At 42.4% G+C, this 15,512-nt stretch overlaps 1 protein-coding gene across 2 annotated transcripts in view; it reads right to left on the bottom strand.

The window, feature by feature from the left end:
- Nucleotides 1-15,512, bottom strand: part of DIXDC1 (DIX domain containing 1) — a 52,618-nt gene that overhangs the window by 24,848 nt on the left and 12,258 nt on the right. Inside the window, exons 1-2 of one of the 2 annotated variants that reach the window (XM_075035100.1) lie at nucleotides 13,303-13,483; nucleotides 455-584 (exon numbers count right to left, since the gene is read on the bottom strand). In XM_075035100.1, coding sequence (XP_074891201.1) covers nucleotides 455-584; nucleotides 13,303-13,362 — 190 coding nt within the window. In that variant the 5' untranslated portion in view covers nucleotides 13,363-13,483. Of the gene's footprint in view, nucleotides 1-454; nucleotides 585-13,302; nucleotides 13,484-15,512 lie in introns of those variants that run through there. The other variant, XM_075035101.1, reaches the window with a different exon arrangement.

Here is a 15,512-nt window from a genome sequence, read left to right as displayed (position 1 = left end):
GAACTGGCTGCAACCCCCATTCCCCATCTACCTGCGCTGCTCAGGGGGAGGAGGTAGAAAATTTGGGAGTGAAGTTGAGCCCAGGAAGAAGGGAGTATCTCAGCAAGCAGGTCACTCTTCCAAAAATGCCACATACTAACAGCATTCCTCTAAAAGGTAAATCCTTTCATAACTCCATTCCAGCCTCGTGGGAGTTAATATGGTCCTTGACAGGTTTTAGCACATCTGTTGTAACTGTCTGCTAAAGCATAAGAACTTGAATAGAATTGCATTTATGATTTGCTTTATGATTGTTTTCTTTTAAAGTCACTCCCTTCCCCCCTCCCCCTGCAAGCTCTGACACCATCATTAACAGCTGCCAGTATGCCTGACAGATGTCAGAGCCAAGGCCAGCCTCTTCTACACAAGATCTAAAACTACAAGATGAAAAATAGTGCCATATGGCATTACTGACCTACAATCTCAATGAGCAAAGCAAGAATGACTCCATCTCTGAGATCTCGTCTCAGGTCTTGGACTGGCTTTATTGTTGGCTTCTTCTTCAGCTGGGAATTCACCCAGGCCACATATGCCTGTAGTTGTTGCTGAAAATAGAAAACAAAATGTTTGCACATTACTGCCATTTCAGGGGAAAGTTGCATAGCTCTCACTCTTCTCTTTCACCTTCACAGATCTCATTGTCTTTTGCCCTTGAAAACAAACACCAATGGTCTCATCCCAAAGCCTGCTGAGCACTGACTGACATCACTGCACACAGTGGTGCAGCTCACTCCATGCCAGGACAGGAAGAGCAAGCAGGCAGGACAGGACTCATGATCTAAGCACAGCTGAGAAGACAGCTTTACATTACATTTAATCTAGGTTGGTGCCAAACCAATGCTGTCATCCCCTCATTTTTGGTGCCAGAATTGGTTCACTCACAGCGTTTAGTGTTCCATCCACACTATTTTCTTCCACTTATCAAGAAAGTAGAAAACCCACAATGCAGAAGCAAGAAACCCTGTGTTATTTCCCATTAAACTATGCCACCTACCAAAAGACATAATCAGGACAAATTTCCTGGAAGAAACAACAGCCTCCCTCCTTAACGCTCCCAGCATGGCTCATTTATAACAGTTCACGCAACAGGGAAGAGACACCCTCTCCTATAGACCCCTTCCTCCATTTCCATGGAGCTGCATCAGCATTTCTAATAGCCCAGTTTCTATTTCTGTACATGTGGAAGCTGGCTTGCCACAGCACTTAACACCTGCAAGACCTGAGAGCAAGGAGCACTGCCTTTCCAGCAGGTCATACTGGTTGCTGCTTCATAGAGCTGTGTCTGTTGCCACAAGGAGAAGACCACGGAAACTGAAACTCAGGCTTCTGGTGAGTGTGGAGATCCATCTGGCATTAAGTGACTGAAAGGCAAAGAGCAGGCTCACATGACCTTTTTCCCTTTCTGTTCCCCTCTCAGTAGCACTTCCATGGCTAGTAGGAGCACTGGTAACACTGAAATCCCTTTGGGCAGGGCTGGTGTGGTACATGGAAGGTAAACAAACTGATCCATTTATGGGATTACCTCCTTTTTCACTAAGCTTCCCATTATTCTGCCAATGCAGCAGGTTTTAAGTCTCCATTCCATATTATCTCAGCAATGTCAGTCAGAGTTTATGCTTTTACAGCCCATCAAAGTCACAATCTGATCACAGCTTCACTCTTAATTATCCTGACATAGGAAATCCAACTTTAATCACACCGTGGTTTGGTCTGCTGGTTCAGAAAGGTGACTGGACCTGTATTCAATCAGTTCCACTCACTCAGCAGACAGCTGGAGAGCAGAACAGAGATGAGCTTGGGGGACTGCCTGATGGCTTTTGAAAAAAAAGGAAGTGGCAGATCTGATGCATGCTTGCTGGAGCAGACTTGGCCTGTCACGTGAATTGGATCTGCATGCTCTTCTTTGGCTGTAATGGCAACGATGCACATCAGTTTTGCCTGCCCAGTTTCAGAGGTCTTTATTTTCTACTTAATGAAACTGGCCACTGTGGAAAATCAAGAAGCTTTGACTTTCTCTCTCTCTCTTGCACAAGTTGATGATCCTGTGCTGATTTTTCAGAACAGCAGTGGTAACTCTTGCCAGCTGCAAAAAGCACCCCCACCTCTTGCAATTGTATTTTAACTGATCATGTGGGTATTGAGGTTCAGTCTCACAACAGTAACACCAGAGCCAGAGACCACAAGCCTTCTATTACACAGATTCAATAAAGCTTTAATTTATTCAAACAAGTACCAGAGAAAAGAATTAGGTTTGTTTATAGTAATACAGCATCATTACAGAAATACCTAGATTCATAAGTAAAGAGGTACCGAATAGGGTTGCAGCATGAAAACTGCATCTGAAGTCTATGTAATTTAGGGAAATAAACTTATTACAGTTGTGTTTACTACCTTGTTGTAGTTTTTCAAATCATTTTACAAAGTTCTAAACTGTTATATTGTACTAATTCCACAAGGGCACAGCCTCCTCCAGCCTACAGCAAATTTGCAAATTTTATGCTTACAGCAAATTTGAAAATTCTATAGGAGTCTGTATGGTTCTTCCATTCACACACTTCTGTTTTCATTCAAAGGAAAAAATAGACCCTTTCACCAAGCAGTTTGTTTTCTAATTCTTTTCTCTGAACAGTCTTCGTGCATTCATAAGAAAGCATTTTTGGCAAATTTCTAGTCTATCTCTTAAAAGCATGAGAAGGTTGACATTGCTATTATTAGGAAAAAAAAAAGTAAGTGCACCGGGATTTGGAGTAACATATTAAATAATGATTATTAAAGGAAGGATTTTGAGGCAATGGAATATGGATGTCACCATTACAAAGTAATTTCCTATCAGTAGTTGCTGTAATACTGCAGACTTAGACTTCATTAGCAGACTTACTTTGTTGTTTGGTTGGTTTTGCCCTCCGCCCCCCTCCCCCCCCCAGTGTAAGATTATCCTGCAGAAGTTCAGACTGTTGGACTGATCAGCATTTCCTGATTTTGTATCCAAAAACTAGAAGATGTAATGACTTTAGCAAGAGACTTGGATTGCTGCAAAGCGGAAAACCCAGGGAGTAAGCTGTCACTTCTGGCAGCTGAGGTGAGCAGGTGACTGAACTTACCAAGAAAATAACAGATATAGAAGTTTAGTGACCTAAAAATGGCAAAGTGGTGTTAAATGCATGAAGGAACAAAGCCCCCCAAGCTACTCAGCAGAAATCCCAATAGCAGTTTTTAAGCTAGTGAGTCAAAAATGCTTTGCTTCACCACTCTCTATGGCTTCCCCAACAGGTGGCATGAACTGGGCAATAACAAGGACATTGTGGGCCATACCTTAAAGCCCTACACCTCCAACACAAGCACAAGGCCTTGATCCACAGCCACAGATTCAGTTTAATGGATCAGACCCATTAAAAAAAGTGAAACGCTTGTTTCACTCCCTCAGAATTCCATTTGTTTCAAAACCCAAGACAGCTATCTCAATTCACAACAGAACAGCCCCAAGTACTACCACAGCAATATGATCTGCTACTTGGATGGACATAATTCGTGGTATCTATTCTGGAAAGTACTCCAGGTATCTTCCAGCACAGAGATAACAGAGATTTGCTAGGATGTATTCTGCCATGAGAACAAAAGCTCTACATAGCCTATTCCACCCCACAAGAATACTCTCTAGCCTGTGCTTGTCACTTGTCCACAGAAATACACCAAAAACACATGCTCAGTCAGCATTTGTGGCTGCAGGCATCTCAGCTCAAACGATGCATGTGCCTCATCCAGTCTCAGCTCCTCTTAGTCAACAACACTCCAAGGAGGAAAGAAAGGAGGTTGGGAACAAACAAGGTCACAGATGACACATCTTGAAAGTACTCCTCCTTTCCTTTTGCAAGGCTGTCCTCCCTGTGCTTTCACACTGCTTCCTGACAACAGAGTAGGCCATTACATTTTGTGCCTTTTAAATAAAAAAAAGAGGCAATAACCCCAGAGGCAGAGCAAACAGGAGAACACAACCCAGACTGAGTAAAGGATGCAGAGTGAGCCTTTGTGCCTAGAAGGCTGGACCCAGTAGTCCCCCAAACCTGCTCAGGTCCCCTGCTCTGACAGCTTCTCAAATTCTTAGCACTCCTCTTGATTAACTTTTGTCTTTCTAGTTGAGGGGAAATATCCTGTGGGACCTATTACACCAATTTCTGTGATACTGTAACTATGCTACTACAGCGTCCTACAGAACCTCCAAACGTCATACGATTGAACAAATCAATCCCTAGAGCATCCCCCTTGTTGGTTTATAACCTGGTATGGCTGACAGCTATAGCCAAGAGTAATCAGAGAGGGAACAGCTATTGTTCTATCTAGCTCATGCTCTTCATTGAATAATTAGCTGAATAATCCTCCCTTCAACTACTGACTCTTCAGGAGTTTTCTGCTTCTCCCTGTGTTTTGGTTTGAGCTTCTGTTCAGCCAAATCTTAGACTTGAGAGGGCTCACACTGCTCTACTCCCGCAACAGTATTTCTTTCAAAACCAGGATTTTCAGAACAAAAACATATCAGCCTAGTCTAAGACTTACTATGAAGAGCACATGTTATTAGGATTATGGTGGAGTTAAGCTTAATCCTATTTATGTTAACACAGCTTTGTGTTCCAAAAAAAGGCCAGGTTTACCTGTACCTTGCAATGGGAAGAGCAGCTCTCTTACCTGAAGGGAGTTGGAGCCCAGATTGCTTCAGCTCCTAGGCACGTTATTGCAGGGTGTTTACATCCAAGTCACTCTGGAAGTCTTAACAGACTTTGCAGGACAGGAGAAGATTTTTAAAGCAAGATACTAGGGGCCACCTGCAGTTGTGAAGAATTTCCCAATTTGCAGACACTTCTGCTGACAAATTACAGGTTAGCACTTCAGTAAGCACAACACATCTCAGAGCAGGATTTTACTTTGGATCACTTATTCAGCACATACCCTGAAGAAGTGCCTCAGACCTACTGGTAATAGGGAAACAGCTGTGGAGGTCAGGAGCATATATCTTTGTGCTTTCAATTGACAGCCAATGATACACAGGAGGAAAACACCCTTCTAGGGTCAGCACATTTTTCTCAGTGGCTGTAATCCCTTACTGATAATTACAGTTACCTGTCATTATCTAGTATCTTCCACAGAAGAAAAGCAGCAACTCTATTGCAAATCTCCTGCCAGTTGTAGGTGTCCTTGCTATTCTCATTTAACCAGTGCAATTCACCACCTGCTGCTTACGGCTCATGTTTCTCCCCTTTCAGCCATCAGTCCAGTCTGCCTGACAGTAAATATAGGCAGATCACAATACCTTCATATGCTACTCTGTTATCAGTGCCATCTACATTACACTGTATACAGTTAATTTTCACCTCCTCTGAGATTATGGTATTGCACGTTTTGAAGTTGGCCAAATCTTCATTCTTGGACAAAATCATTGTTTAGCAGGCAGATGCCTTAAGAAGGCCTGACCTCCTTGCTATCATGTTACAGTAGACTCCCATGACACTGTCTGCTTCTAGGAAGAGATTACTTTTCTGTGTTCATTTGATGAATTTGTATCTATCCTTATTGTTGGATTTACAGAATCAGCCTGGAAGAATAATATTTCTCATAATCTTTACTCTGCTTTTCCTTTATACCCTACAGACATTGCCCAAGCACCAGGTCTAACAAGGTCAACAGCCCTCATGCTATGAGGTTGGTCCCAGTATGAAAGGCATTTAGTGTCCTGTCTGTTCAGAGCACTGAATCAAATGTCTGCAACAGCAAAGCTCAAAAGGCTAGCCTAATTGCATCAGGATGTAATGTTTAAGGCCTTGTGTGATTTCTAAGCTTTCTGACATTACCTTAATTAGATGGGAACTGTAATTTTCCATCCAGTGTTCCTCTAGTTTGATTTTTTTGTTGTTTTTGTTTGAGAAGGCCTTTGTAAAAGCAGAATATAAAAACTCACAAGCAAAGAAAATGTCCCTCTCTGCTCTCAAAGCCAGCAGCAGATTTATTTTTGTTCAGAATTGCTGCTTAAATGTGATTCAGGCTGTTTAATGTATTGAGATAGCTCCTGAGACATCCAACAGTGAAAACCACCCAATTATGACCACAGTGATGCCAGAAAGACCATATGCACCCACAGGACTTCTCTTTCATAAAACGCTTACTTTAAAGCAGAAGGTGTAATTTCATTCAAAATAACTTTTGGTCTGATGTGTATTTTCGAAATCTTCTATAAACAGCCTGTCTCAAGCACAGAAGATGCCTCAGTACAGCAACACAGTTTGGAAAAGGAGGCACCCATGCAACCTGGTGCACACCAGGAGACAGAAATAGTATGTGAACTTCAAAAGACCAGGAGCTCCTTAACCCTTCGCCCATATCTGAGTGAAAACATGGACATTTCCAACACCCTAACATGTCTGGACAAGGATTTTTCACTGATTTGCTGAGACCCAGAAAGAAGGATTATCCTGAACTCTCCATTAAATTCTAGCCAGCACATGTTTTCTATAATTTCTAAGGTCAATTTCAAAGACTCAAGTAGCACAAACCTTTGGGAAGAGCAGCCCAACAATGCCCTTAACCTTTGCTGTTCTAGGCACACTGAGTTGCATTTTCCTCATCTTAATATAAACTGTTTCTTCGGTTCAGTGAATTCACCTCAAGCAGTAGCCATCTGTTTCTCTAGCCAGATTCAAGAATATAAAGGTCAGTCTTCTGCTTTCTGATCTCTTAGTCCAGACAACATTTTTGAAACCACTGAGTCTGACCACCATTCATAGACTGTTCAGGATTGTGCAAAGATTTTAGAAAGCAAGTACCTGCAACTTTAGAAGGCTTTGGCCAGATCTTTAGAAATACTTTAGAGACATTCCTGTCATCCTGGGTGCTCAGAACAAATATAAAGAATTAAATCCTCTTCTCTGTACGCAGGTTTCTAAACACAGATCTCACACAGGAACTGCTTCTGCCATTCATTCAGAATGTCAGGATGGGGAGAACACTGTCTTTGTCTCCAGAGGGAGAAGAGCAGCAGTTTTTGCTCAAATCCTGGCAGTACTGCTGGGTTGAAATGACACTTGCCTGTGGCATCCTGGCTAAACCACCACTTGTTACTGGGAGGGGAACAAGTGTCTGGTCTACTAAGAGAGCAGCTCACTGGCAGACTTTCAGATGCCAGCTCAAGTGCTGGAAAGTCTGTGAAGGATGAATTTTAGAGCTGAAGGTGTGTTTCACATGTTGCCTGAATGCAAACAATAGCAAGAAGTTTCCAGAGTGCCCAGCTATCCAGCAGGACACGTAATTTTTGACTGAAAAGTTTTCCACATCTTTCACAGTCTTCACCCATTAACAGGAAGAGCTTACGTGTTAAACAGCAAGACCCAATTCCATTCAAACTCCCTAAATTCTTTCTACTGTTTTGATTTTTACTTGTTGTTGCACAGCCAATAGATGTCATGCTCCATTCCAGAGACATACAACTTTCAGTTCAGGATGAAGTAATTCTTACCTGTGCCTATATATACTGCCATTTTATTAATTTAGTGTTGCACTTTAGAGTCCCTTTGGAAGAGCTTAGTAGATGCAAATGTATGATCTCTTTAAACAGTTCATGAAGCCAGCAGCACCACTCACATGTGAAAGACAGTTATGCTCAGTAGTTTGTTGCAACCTAATAATAACTAACCTTGAGTCTCCTCCCAAGAAACCGGGCCTAGGTGGGCAAATGGCAAGAAATGCATGTCTGACAGCTTTTTATCTGTGTAGAACAAGAGTTATTTAATTTGTGAGGAACAAAAGCCTGATGATTCCATTTTCCCTTTTAATACAAGAAAACTTTTCCTTCTATTGATCTTTTGCCAAGACATATCCTTGTTGTCAGACAGTGATCTCACTTGTGCCACCCATCTGCCAGATAGGGATATTTCTGTCAGTGGTATCCAAGTGTGCTTCCTTAAAACAGTAATATTGCCTGTCACTTTCAAAACACCACACACAAGCATTCTCCCTGCAATTAATCTGTTTTCTACCTATACCTCCTTTAAATCTGATCTCCTGTTTGTAAAAATCCTGGAATTACTCACTATACCTTCCACATCCACAGTGGCAGTTCTGTGCACCCTTTTTATGTTCAGAAATCTGAAGATGGTATCTGTTCCTTAAACAAATTCAGCATCACTGCAGGCAGCAACTACTCCAGAAGTCTAGCAGGTAGAAATTAATGTAAAATGAATCTTGCTAGAATGTGTTTCTTTGAATCAACAGTCAGACATCCACACCCCAAAATGTCACTGCCATCTGAAGTCAGGTTGCTGCTTCAGGGATAATTTCTGGCACTTTTCCAAGATGTTTTAGTGCCTCTGCATTTTCCCCAATCTGATATTTTGAGGCCTTTTTCTCACACAGGCAGTGTTTCTATACAAGCATACAGGCAAAAAGCTGAGCCACAAGAGATCTTTTAGTGTAAACGGCCAGTACTTGGGAGCACATGATTCACCCTGAATTATCAAATGGTTCCACTACACCCAAATGTCTAAGGTCTGTCAAAACAAGTTGCACTGAGACATTCCCTGATGCTTCAGGAAAGAAAAGAAGCATTGTTCCTTACTTAGCAGAATGCAGTCACTAGCCCTGTACAGACAGGGAAAAGAAGCTTCATGGAGAGACTGAGCACACAGTATGACTGAACAGTGCTTTTTGCAGGCAAGAACCTTTTGTATGAAGAAAAGGGGAAGGGACACCCAGTGAGGTTGCCTGGTCCAGGATGAAGGGCACTAAAGGCACATTTAAGACATGGACTCTGTTCCTCACTCTGCCAATGACTTGCTGTGAATTTGGCAGCCGACTTTACCTTTGTGTGCCTCAGTTTCTAGCTATAAAGCAGCTGTACTAATTTTTATGTTCCTTGTAAAATGCTTTGATAACAATAAATCTTTGCCTGTTACTGTGCAAATGCACTGTAATACACCCTGCCAAAGGACAGCCACTGCTCTGCAACCAAGTAACAGCCTGGCTTAGATATACAGTGAACCTCAAGCAGGGATTGAATCCTAACTGCTCAATTCCTAATCCTACATAACAGCAAATACATCCTTCCCTTGCTGATAGTCCTATTGCTGGCCAGGCACAAGGGCTTTGAGAAAAATTGATAAGAATTCCTGCTAGAGCAAGCATTTGTCTGCTAAAGTACATCTCCATGTAAATCCAGGTGTGGGAAACCCCAGCTGTGTTTTCTGATGTCCGTACTTGAGGCTTAGCAGAATCACAATGCAGCAGCTGCCCAGCCTCTTGCAGACCAGACAGGCAACCTGGCAAGGTTCAGGTGGTTCTTCAGATCTCTGGCCAAGCCTTAAACAAGTGTGCCTGACCATCCCATAGCTTTAACAGCATAGAACATATGTAAAATACTAGTGGACTCATACCAAAACAAAGCTGATGTGAAATGAGACTTGGCCCTACTATGTGGAAAACAGCAGCATCTCTGAAGAGTGTCATGTATTCAGTGAAACCCGGGCTCTGAGGGATTCAGTACTACAGGGAGCATTTAGTTACAGGCTGGTCCTAATGGGCTGAACTGGACGAGGGAGACAGGAGTCAAACCAGCTCTCTTCATTGTGAATCCTATTAGCTATAAATAGCATTCATTGCAAGGAGAGGGTGAGTGCAATTTTCTCCTGCTAAGATCGCAGCAGCAGAGACATTTTCATCACAGATCATGGATATTACACCAAGGGGAAAAGAACAGCTGCCAGAACAAGACAGTAGCAAGTCTATACTGCCAGAAAATTACTTCTACCAGAAAAGCAAACCAAAATCGAACCCAGGTCATTTACCACAGCAAGGATTCAGATCTCACAGATACAATGTCATCTAATCACCTCAAGTCCACAAAGAGATACAGCAAACCTTGAAGAGTGAGGGAGAGAGACTGTACATGTGGGAAATCCAGGAAATACCTATTGCAGATGCCACTCAGCTAAGAACCCACTACTTTAGGGAAAATATTACATGAAGCACTTGGTGAGGGGGCTGGCAATAAGCAGCCTACTAGGGAGAGAACACAGAGCCCTACCGGCACTGCACCACTTCCTGCGTACGTACCGCTGGAGAGTAGCAGTTCTGACATAGCAAAATGCGTAGGTATTTCCCCATGTAGACAGACCCTTTTGTGGTAACCTTGCATTTCACTTTGCTGCTGTTGGGAGACCCCGATTTCAAAACAATCTCTGCTTGGGCTCGTAAAAATTTCACTCTCTGGAGAGAAGCCAATCCCAGGCCTGTTGTTCAACAAAATCTCAGAGGGAAAAAATAGCTATTTCAAATGACTCATTGCACACAAGCAACTACATAATTAAGATTGCCAGAGGAAATGATCTTCCAACTTGAAAAAGAGAAGGTATATTATTCTTAAAATACAGACACATTAATGTCTTGGAGCTGTCAGGCCCATTTCTGACACATTTCTGTGTGCCCCATCTGTTGTAAAGAACTGACAGAAGCATAAGCACGAATCTCAAGTAAACTGCATTTCCTCAAGGAGAGAGAACAAGCTGAGGCCACATGGACAGAGTCACCACAGGGTAGACCCTGCCCCCTATGGTTTCCTTGCATTATAAACTACTGCTTTTAGCAGCCATACATTCCCATGCCACCATCCAGCTGTGGGACTGAATTATTTAGCTGCCTCAGAGCAGGATAAGTCTCAATAAACAGCAGGAAAACACCTTCAAGGCAGGTTAGTCCACTAATGAGAGACGGACAGGAGCTGCGTGATGCCCACACAAGTAGTTCGCTGCATTTCAATATTAAACAAAAGTCATCCTGATTTAGATGTCTGCAGGTGACACTGCCCACAATGCATTTTGGCCAGGGACTCTGAGAGCGAAGGGACATACACTGGCCTGAACTTGCAATTTACAGGGCCCCTTTACCAATCTGTGATTATGTTCATCATGGAGAAAGCATCAATCTGACAGATGATCTGTGAAGCAGAACAAACATTAGCTGCACAAGGACCAACAATGCTGCGTTCTCCATCCACGCTCATCAGATAATGAGGCTGGCAGGGTGGCTTTCAGCCAGCAGGATGGACAGAGAGGGAAAAGAATGCAAAGGAACAGAAGAAACTTGTCTGTAGCATCTTGGTTGTATTGGGTAACTTTCCAGGCATGGATTATTGACCAAAGGTGCAATATAGAGACACACAATCAATATCCCTACAGAACTGGAATTATACCTGGCCTCTATGTCCCAAGCATGTGTAGGGTTGCACCTGAGCTCTGCACATACAACTAGGAGCTTGCTAGCAACTTACTTACTTGTGTATGTTAATGCACAGATTTGGAAAGTGCATCCTTCTATTTCAAGGTGTCTAGTCACTAAAAGAGCCACCTGGCCAGAAATTATGCTCTATCAAAAGAACAGACAATGTATCACCAAGGCAATTCCTGCAATACCCCAATTCACTGCTTTTATTAAATTAAGTCTGACGTTTTATCTTGAATCTGTTTTTATACCCAAACATTAGGTTTAGTAGCCACTCACTTCCAGCCTTCTAACATCAGTGCTATGTTGGGATCAGACACCTTGGGACACTCTTTCACATTCACAGACTTCTATAAATAAGCACCTAAGGTACAAAGAGATAGAGGAGGAAGTGTAGTTGGTGGATCAAAACAGAAGGCACAGAATTACGGGGTTTCTCACTCATTTCCAACTGTGTCTGCGACATGATGCATGTCCTTGGCAAGTCACTTAATCTCTCTGTACCATAGGTTCTGCACTTGCAAAACTGATTTTAATTTTATTTCTGTTATAATGTGAAGTGTGTGATGTGGCAGAGATCCCAAGTGGGACTCATGAGAGTGAATCAGTTTTTATTGTGGGAGAGGGACTTTTTTTCCACAGCTGAGCAGTCTGTGGTAAAACCAGACAGTCAGGGTGGGGTTAGCACTGAATGCAAAACTGTTCTTTGCTCCCATTATTAATTATGTTATTAATATACAGGTTACTGTTAGCTTATGCCTGAGAAGGATCTGCTGCCCTCAAGCACAGGAAGTATAAACCTCAGCTAAACCAACACCTTTGCTAGCTAAAAATGAGACTGAGATACTCTGTGGAGGAGGGCATGGAGTATTTACACAGTTATGCAGAGCAATCAAAGGAGACCTGTGGCTGGCATGAAGCTGTGAGGCTCAAGTTTCATACCCACTTTGTTTTCCCTGTGATGACTGGTGCTGTTAAGCCCAAGAGGGATGTTCCATTTTCTGTGAAGAATGGAGTATGGGGCAGAACAGTCAGGTGGGAGCTGAGCTTTGCAAGGATGAAGAACACTGAACACAAACAAAAACAAGCTATGTGCTCTAAGAAAGAATAAAACACACCAAGAGACTATCCCTGCCACCAGGTGAGAAACCAAATAGCAGCCACTCTTTGGTTTCAGCACAAGCCCCCACAATTTTCCTTCCTTTTCAGCTTACAGACAGGAAATCATGCTCCAGCATGGTCTGCATGATGCACAGCCAGGCAGTGGCTGCCCTGGCATTTTGTACTGAGTCTACAGAGAGTCCAACGGAACTAATTTTTGTGCACTCTAAAAAGGGAAGCTGATGGCAATATGCACTCTCCATGCAGTTACAGGATTCCCATCTCTGGAATTTCTTAGTACTTCTCACTCCTTATTTTATGATTTATTAGTCTCCCTAACAGCAGAAAAAGCACATGAAGAACACTTTTAAGATTATATTTTCCTGACCAAGATGAATTTCAGTCCCCAAGAGATTCAACCTACAGAACAGGATGGGAAAAAAAAACAGCCAGCCTGCTCTTTGTCAGCCTCTCCCAAAAAAAGTGCATCCACAAAGCTGATTTACAGGTTTTCCAACAGCCTTCAGACACAGAGACTTCATATACTTGGGAGAGGAGTCAATTCTATAAAATAAACTGTGCTCCATAATGTTGCTGCAGTTTACATTATTTACCGGTACAACAGTAAAGCGCTGCAAAGAGAATAAAAACTCCAAGCTAAAAATACCAGCTGTAAAACAGCCACAAACTCTTCAAAAAACTATTGATTTGCAGACCCCTGGCTGAGCTGCCCCGTATGCCCTTCTGTTAATAAGCAGCAATCCCACCCTGAAATCTTGCTCATTTTTCTCCTCTGTTCCTCAAAGCACTCAAAGCACTGGGACACATAGCAGTTCCTGAGAGATGCTGCACAAAAGCATGCTGCCTTGCCCCGGAAAGGTCTGTGTGAGACTTGGGACATGCATTTACCTCCGTGAAGCCCTCCTGAAGAATATCCAGTAAATTCCCTCTGGCCAAACAAGCGAGCATTCTCCACAAGCCCACCGACAGGCGAGGGTCTCAGAGGACACAGGGCAGAGCCGCCAGCTCTGGGCACGACCTCTTCCTCCTCCTCCCAAAGACAAAGAGTTGGAGCTCATCAGGAACCGCATTCATAGTCCCATATGTGCAGCCTGTTACTGCACACTGATAGTTGAGCCAAAGTCAAGGCTTGCACTGGGCATGCTCGAGAGGGAGCTGCTGGGGGAGTAGCGGGAGAGATGTCATACCGTTCCTATAGAAACGCGTCAGCTTACAAGATGCAGGCCCAGGACTGAGTTGGGGAAACATCTGAAACCCATTTCCAGCAGTCGTACTCACACAAAACCTGCTGCGTAAAAGAGATTTTCAAACCCACCAAACACAGCAAGCCCTGTATGGTGTGGGGGCAGGGAGAGAGTCAAAGAACAGCAAATAGCAGATGCCTTGCTTAGCTAGAAAAGCAAAAGGCAAGATTGTAAGAGCTGCCAGCTTTAACTCTCAGCGGTCATTCTGCAGCCCCGAAGAAACAGCAGCATTGTCAGCAACCTGGTAGAGACAGGAAGCTGCAAACCAGGCCACCACACAGCCAGTAACATTTGCACAGTACTCGGCCCTGCTCTAGCTGCCCTGGGAATGAAGTCAAAAGAAGAAAAAAGACAGAAAACTTTAAAACTAGAATTAAATACAATCCCCAGCAAATTTTCTAAATCAATAATAACTGCATTTGTTCCAGAAACAAGTATCAAATATCTCCAGGCAATCTCTCAAACTTCATCTTGCCTTACAGGAAATGCCCAGAAAAAGAAAAAAAAAGAAAAATCTCTCAGAATGGATGAAGACTGCTTCTGCCAGGGGCTCTGGCTGCCAGTCCACAGAGCAACACTGCAAGTACTGCCCTGTGATATCAGACTGTGCCTTCAGATTTCAAAATATCTGGCCAAGCATTTCTAAGTGAGAAAGACATTTAAAAACAAACATGTTTTTCTGCCTAAGTATTGAAGCATCTGGAGGAAAAAGCAATTGCATAATTTTACCATTTTACCCTGCCACATGTGGAGATGCAGCTAAAATACAGAAAGACAAGCAACAGGTAATTTCCCTCTGTAACCAACCCAGGTAACTGAAAAAGGAGTCAGCCCCCATGCCTCTATGACATGTTTTAAATTATTTATTCATGTTTGCCTTCCCTACTTTTCATAATTCAGCAGGAATTGAGATTTTTATGTTTTCATTAATTGTAATATGACATCTGTGAAGCAAAACAACAGATTACTGTGAGTCTTTGCATAAAGTCTTGTAAGTTGGCAATGCTGATGGTTAGTACCTTGACAGAGTTTACTTCTGAGACTCAAAATGCCATCAAATAGAGAGCAATAAATATTTACCCCCATTGTTTGTGATGCAATCAAGAAGCTTATGGCTTTGCAATTTCAATAAAATGTCATAGAAAAACTGAATAAGTGGTTTCCCCATCAGACAGAAAGTGTCCTAATTTAGAAAAAAAACTAAAACCCACCACCACCAAAACACACTCTGAGCCTTTTCTGTGGACTTTATAATGCTATTCTTGACTAGTAATCTCAAAGAAAAAGTTATATTTATTATCTGTTTTTCAGTGCTACATAGTAAACATACATTCATAGAAGACCACTAATATTAACAGGTAAGGATGCTGAGGTCATCCCTCCTTACTTCAATTTCTGGAGGAAAAAAATTAACTCCAGATGTACTGAAGTAAAATCAAATGCACTCTGAATACACAGAGAGGCTGCAGATGGCTGCTAGGTGTTCTCTGATTGTTTTCATAATTTTTTTAATGAATTTGAGAGCAGATTAAATATTTTATGCTCATAATCCCTACAAGCTCTGGATATTCACCCTTGTCCTTTGAGGAGCAGAGAAGCCAAAGGCAGGCAGTCCCTAGCCACAGACTTTATACTGGAGGCATAACCCAAATTTACAGGATTAAAAAATTAAATAAAAATAAGAATAAACAGTTAATCTGTTCAAATAGCATAAAAAGGCAAAGCACAAACAGGATTTAAATGTAAAATGTACTGTTTAAATCATGATAAGATGATACACTGAAAACACCAGTTAATTTATCATGGTCCACCTCAGTGGCATTTAGTAGGTGCCCTGTTGCATTAGTGATAGGC

This window comes from Buteo buteo, chromosome 9, assembly GCF_964188355.1.
Source record: "Buteo buteo chromosome 9, bButBut1.hap1.1, whole genome shotgun sequence".
In the NCBI taxonomy this organism is placed as follows: domain Eukaryota; kingdom Metazoa; phylum Chordata; class Aves; order Accipitriformes; family Accipitridae; genus Buteo; species Buteo buteo.
Note: the sequence above shows the minus strand (reverse complement) of the source record. Positions and strands in the feature narration are given on the sequence as shown.